This window comes from Sinocyclocheilus anshuiensis, unplaced genomic scaffold (assembly GCF_001515605.1).
Source record: "Sinocyclocheilus anshuiensis isolate Anshui unplaced genomic scaffold, SAMN03320099.WGS_v1.1 scaffold401, whole genome shotgun sequence".
Lineage (NCBI taxonomy): Eukaryota > Metazoa > Chordata > Actinopteri > Cypriniformes > Cyprinidae > Sinocyclocheilus > Sinocyclocheilus anshuiensis.
In genome coordinates, this window is record NW_015539847.1 from 258,374 (window position 1) to 264,069 (window position 5,696).

General features: G+C 40.1%; 1 protein-coding gene across 5 annotated transcripts; it reads left to right on the forward strand.

The window, feature by feature from the left end:
- The first annotated feature begins 963 nt into the window (after nucleotides 1-963).
- Nucleotides 964-5,441, forward strand: LOC107684580 (formin-2-like). Of its 5 annotated transcripts, none has more exons than XM_016480874.1 (4): nucleotides 964-1,040; nucleotides 1,324-1,409; nucleotides 2,923-4,025; nucleotides 4,984-5,441. In XM_016480874.1, the coding sequence occupies exons 3-4, from the start codon at nucleotides 2,947-2,949 to the stop codon at nucleotides 5,426-5,428; spliced, it is 1,524 nt and encodes a 507-aa protein (XP_016336360.1). In that variant the 5' UTR covers nucleotides 964-1,040; nucleotides 1,324-1,409; nucleotides 2,923-2,946; the 3' UTR covers nucleotides 5,429-5,441. The 5 variants fall into 5 exon arrangements, with proteins under 5 accessions (XP_016336360.1, XP_016336357.1, XP_016336358.1 ...); XM_016480871.1 differs by lacking the exon at nucleotides 1,324-1,409 and adding an exon at nucleotides 1,254-1,318 and having other exon boundaries at nucleotides 967-1,040; nucleotides 2,920-4,025; XM_016480872.1 differs by having other exon boundaries at nucleotides 967-1,040; nucleotides 1,375-1,409.
- Nucleotides 5,442-5,696: the final 255 nt, after the last annotated feature.

Genomic DNA, 5,696 nt, shown 5'->3' on the forward strand with positions numbered 1-5,696 from the left:
TTCTGACTTCAGAAGTTTTTACAAGATCTCAGATCAAATATAGAGTCACACTCCCCTCTAGTGGTCATAATAAAATTCCTAAAAAAAATGATATATACATCTGTTATTTAAACGCACACTTTCTGAAACACTTTGGTGTTCTCTGTTTCTTTATTCAGGACAATATACATCTTTATATTGATTACTATAGCACTGAGAGTGATAAATTATTATAAACTGCTGTAGAAAGTTATGTGAGTTTTGTCTATACTGAGATGTTTGATCAATAAAACCAACTGTGATTTTGTGGTATGATGTGCTAAATGTTTAATGCATTTATCCAGTGCTGTGTTTTTTAACTGCTTTACACAGACTGATATTCTTGTAAAAGTATTCACACACACAAAAATACAATAAAACATTTAACTAATAATAATAAAGCCATCAGGCATTGGAGTTTTGAATGGCATAAAATGATTCTAGTAAATGTTATGTTTAAATGTAAAAAGCATTAAAGCATTAAACCCACTGAATTTTTTTTTTATAGAAAAGTGACTTATTTATTGGGGCTATTTAAACAAACTTAGATCAAGTTGGACTTTTCTCTGTGTAAAAGTGCATTACAGTTGTTTCATCTGCTTACACACTGCATCTTCACGTGTCACACAGTTATCTAACAGGAATTATTATTATGGCAAAGGTGTTTGCAAATGCTTGCTTTTGAGATTTGAGATATTTTGAACGCAGTGCTTCGTTTTGCAAGAGATGTGAGGCTTTTTGTATTTTGTGCAATTCTTGGATTTGTGTGTAAAGTAAAAAAAAAAAAAAAAAAGAGAGTGTTGTAAGCAGTTGGAAACCCCCCCGTAAATCCCACAGATCACAGGTGTTCTGCGTGCAATGTCTGTAAGCGGCCGCTGGGTGGCGCTGTCGTCGCAGGGATCGTGCGTCAGGTGACGCACAGCACAGGTGTGGAATTAAACCTGCCGGCGGGATGCACACACACACACACACACACACACACGGTTATGACGGAGGTTTAAATATGCAGCAGTGATTCATGAGTGAGTATAACGTGAGACAAACACACGATCGTCTTTTGATTCGAGTTTAACCAGAGTAACAGCATAAATCGGTTTGTTTGTATCGATAGTGAGTCCGGTTTAACGTCACAGCGGATTTTCGTCGATGTTTATTTGATCAAGAAACAGACTTGAGGCCGTTTAGCGTCTTTTAAATCACGAAATTCAGTTGAATTAAAAAAAAATTGATTTCAGTTTCACGTGGATCACTAGAGATCTACAGGAGTGAGTTCAATTCTGTTTTCTTTTATTATTTCTGGGTAAGTGTAAGTCATTAAAGTCCATTTGCGAACCAATGAACGCATCTTCACTGCAGGTGGACGTCGTGACGTCATCACGCGACCAGCACAGGTGACAGCTTCTGTAATAAAAATACTACTAGAAAGAAAGAAAGATCTTGAGTGCTTAGTTGAGCATATAATGACTTCTTGCAGTCAGAGCTTTAGGTTATGTATTCTGACTAGTGTTTAATTACTAGTACTTGATTTCTGGAATCTGATTATGAAATCCAGATTACATTAGAATCCGTTACCAGCTGTGCTTGCAGTGTAGATGTTTCACTTCATAGCGCATCACTCCAGCTGCACTGCAAGTAGGCTGCAACAAATATTTATATATATTATTTAACGTTTATTTACAAAATATTTGTATGTATTTATGAAGAGTTAATTTGCTAAAACGAACTTTTCATTGTGCATTCAAATTAATCTCAATCAAACTGCAGTTGGGTTATTTTGATTAGGTTAAAAATAACGAAAAAATACAGCTAACTAACACAATAAAAATATGATAACATTATAAAAAACATGATTTTTCAGAAAGTTAACTGTTTTTGCAAATAAACTTCATATATTTATATTTGTATATAATTTATATAATTTATTAATATAAATATTTTATATATAAATCAAACGTTTTCCTTAATTTATACATGTATGTGTGTGTGTGTATATATATATATGCACAATACACATACATGTAGTATGTAAGCAAACTTTTATTTTGAAAAATATTTGATTGTCAGATTATATTAAACCTTCAAATAATCAGCTAAATACACACAGGTTATTAATTCTTCCTTATTGCTTAGTCTTGAGAATTATTTCACTGCCACATGAAAAACAGTTTTTAATTTTTTTGAGCTTTTGTTGTCATGTTATAAATGACATTTAGCCCAGGGTTATTATAGTTAAATAAATCTACAACTAAAGCCATTAAAAAATTGTTACTTGAAATAAAATAAATACTAACTTAAAATACAAAAAAAATATATATTTCAGCTACTCCCCATAGCAATATTTCTCATCATTTAATTTGTCTTGATGCACTAAAATAACTGAAACTGAAAGAAAAGTATTTAAAAACAACGAACTAAATATAAAAATGACAAAAACCAACACAATTTAGCGTAAAAGCTAAATAAATAAAAAATACTACATAAGCAGAAAATATAAAAAATAAAACCAATTCAAAATGGTAACAAAAACTACAACAGTATCTCAATAATTCTAAAATAACACTGGTTTAAGATCATAGTTTTTTCCTATTTTCACTGAACAGCTGTGTCAGACAGCAAAGCAGCAAAAAAGAGAGCGAGATAGATATATATATACTTAATATCCTAATGATTTTTGGTATAAAAGAAAAAAAAATTGTTTTGACCCATACAATGTATTGTTGGCTATTGCTACAAATATACCCCAGAGACTTAACACTGCTTTTGTGCTGCAGGGTCACATATGTGTCAGACAGCAAAACAAATTAATTTTACAAAGCTAATGTATTGCTTAGTCATGAGCTTTATTCCTGCAGATGTATTTTTCCATGTGTAAAGCTCTCTGATGTTTGTTCTGTGCTGTAGCAGGTGTGTGTGAGAGTGTGTGGCGCGATGCAGATGCTGGAGACTGCAGGATTGAGGCAGAAGCTGCTGGAGGCGTTGAGTCTGGGCAGACGGCAGCAGTACTGCCTCGCAGACGCATGTGTCCCTCCCCTCCCCTCGCTGTCTGCATCCTTCTGCAGAGGCGAGGACGCCAGCGAGCTGCTCTCTTTCATCACAGCCTCCTCCTCCATCGCTCCGCTCTCCTCGTCATCATCACCACCATCATCCTCCTCCGAGAGCGAGTCGCGCAGACGCAGACCCCCGAGCCGTCATGCCGTGAGAGAGCTCATCATGGGCAATCAGGATGGGAAGCCGAAGCGCTCCGAAGGCGCGGCGGATGAGAGCGCGGCTCTCGACGGCACAAAGAAAGGGAAGAAACCGCGAGGGGAGGGAGGGAAGAAGAAAAACAAATCCGACAGATCCTCGGTGTTCCCTCACATACGCAAGCGCAAGAACCAGAGCAAGGCTAAAAGCTTCCTGAGCGGATCCAAAGAGGATGCATCGCTGGATGAACTGGACTGCGCTCCGTCGCTGTGCAATAAGACGCCCGATCTCTCCGGAGATGAGCTCGGACATTCGGACGCCGAGCCCGAGCATCCTCGCCTGCAGGAGGAGAAGAAGGTGGCGAGCTCCGGATCCGACACGGACATGTACAGCTTCCACTCCGCCGCAGAGCAAGAGGATTTGCTGGCTGACATCCAGCAGGCCATCCGTCTGAAGCAGGGCGTGATGCTCGGCAAGATTCCCTGGGATTGTAAACAAACCGGAGACGCTAAAAACACTCCCACCCCCGACTCGGAGCCGTTCACCGTGCTAGAAGCCGTTCCTAAAGCGGAAAAAAACGGGATTGTGCTCCCTGAGGAGGAGCCGGCTGTGAACGGGCTCTCAGAGGAGGCCCTTTGTGCTCCGGTCGCCGTGGAAACGGTCACAAAAGAGCCTGAGGCCCCTCTTTCTCCTCCTCCAGCGGTGGCTCCTACAAACAGCACCACAAGCTTCCCAGACCTGACTGCGTCGGTCGAAAGCGCCGTGGAGGCTGTTGAAGAAGACGAGCGTTCGCCTCCGAGCACGGATACGGCGTCTGACCTCAGGTAGAGATGTCAAAATGTCTCATTTCGAGTTTTGCACTTAACTCTTTCCCCGCCAGCGTTTTTGAAAAAAGTTGCCAGTCACCGCCAGCGTTTTTGCTGATTTTCACTAAAATTGCATCATGGCCTCCAGAATAGTTTGTTGTATGAATATCTGAACATGCAATACATCAAAATAAAGACCAGACCCTCTACTTTTAGCGTTTAACAGCAAGAACACAGAAACACGGAAAATTCTGTGTTTGGCGGGGAAAGAGTGAAATATTATCAATCGAATTTAAAAGGCATGATTTGATTAATTTAAAAATGTAACACCGGAATGTATTTTAGAATTTTTGTCCAGTGTGGATTTGAAATGTCTTTTATAACTTGGTGTAATTTATTCTGAGATCGGCATGTAAATAACCTTGATGCTGGCATGGCGTTAAAAAGTGAATAAATAAATAAATTGCTTGCAGTCAATAATGCCCTCTGCCGGTAGGGGTTAATACACTGTATGGGTCAAAATTATCGATTTTTCTTTTATGCCAAAAATCATTAGGATATTAAGTAAAGATCATGTTCCATGAAGATATTTTGTACATTTCCTACCGTAAATATATCAAAACTTAATGTTTGATTAGTAATATGCATTGCTAAGAACTTAATTTGAACAACTTTAAAGATGATTTTCTCAATATTTAGATTTTTTTTGCACCCTCAGATTCCAGATTTTCAAATAGTTGTATCTCAGCCAAATATTGTCCTATCCTAACAAACCATACATCAATGGAAAGATTATTTATTCAGCTTTCAGATGATGTATAAATCTCAGTTTCAAAAAATTGACCCTTATGACTGGTTTTGTGCTCCAGGGTCACATATATCTTTAAATAAATCACTCTTTTAAAGTTTTGCTCATATGGCCCACTCATAATCGGGTTAAATAATCGTGATTGTGATTTTTGGTGTAATCGAGCAGGTCCACAGGCTCGCTGGAGTGTCTCACGGTCATCGAGGAGCTCGTCCAGAGGCGCAAGAGCAGCGTTTCCTTCCCTCCGGAGAGTCCTCTGGCCACACGGCTGCTGAAGGCTGCGGTCAAGCCCTATCCGCCCATCAGCACGTGCTACATCAAAACCACCACTCGACAGCTGAGCTCGCCCTCTTGCTCGCCCGCCCCCTCGCCATCCCACAGCCCGCTGTCCACCCGCCGCGGACCGGACCGGGCCGAGAGGAGGCGCGTCACCGGCTCCATCAGCCGCTCCGCGGACTGGACCGAGGAGCTCCGCACGCTGCAGCACAGAGCCACCGGCTCGGAGGAGACGCTCAGAACCAGCGCACCGCGGCCGTCTGCCAATCAGAGCTCCACATGCAGCTTCCAGCAGGTGTTCACAGGTCAGTTCTGCAGTGCGTCTCAACTATTGTGAATGTCATTATACATGCAGCTTTAATGACAATAGTAGGAAGCATTTGTGTCCCTGGAGCACAAAAGCAGTGTTAAGTCGCTGGGGTATATTTGTAGCAATAGCCAACAATACATTGTATGGGTCAGAATTATAGATTTTTCTTTTATGCCAAAAATCATTAGGATGATGTTGTATGAAGATATTCTGTAAATTTCCTACCATAAATATATCAAAACTTAATGTTTGATTAGTAATATGCATTGCTAAGAACTTCATTTGGACAACTTTA

Coding starts and splice junctions, on each gene's coding strand:
- LOC107684580 (XM_016480871.1), top strand. Junction 1,319..2,919: donor TTTTCTTTTATTATTTCTGG/GTAAGTGTAAGT, acceptor TCTGTGCTGTAG/CAGGTGTGTGTGAGAGTGTG. Junction 4,026..4,983: donor GATACGGCGTCTGACCTCAG/GTAGAGATGTCA, acceptor GTAATCGAGCAG/GTCCACAGGCTCGCTGGAGT.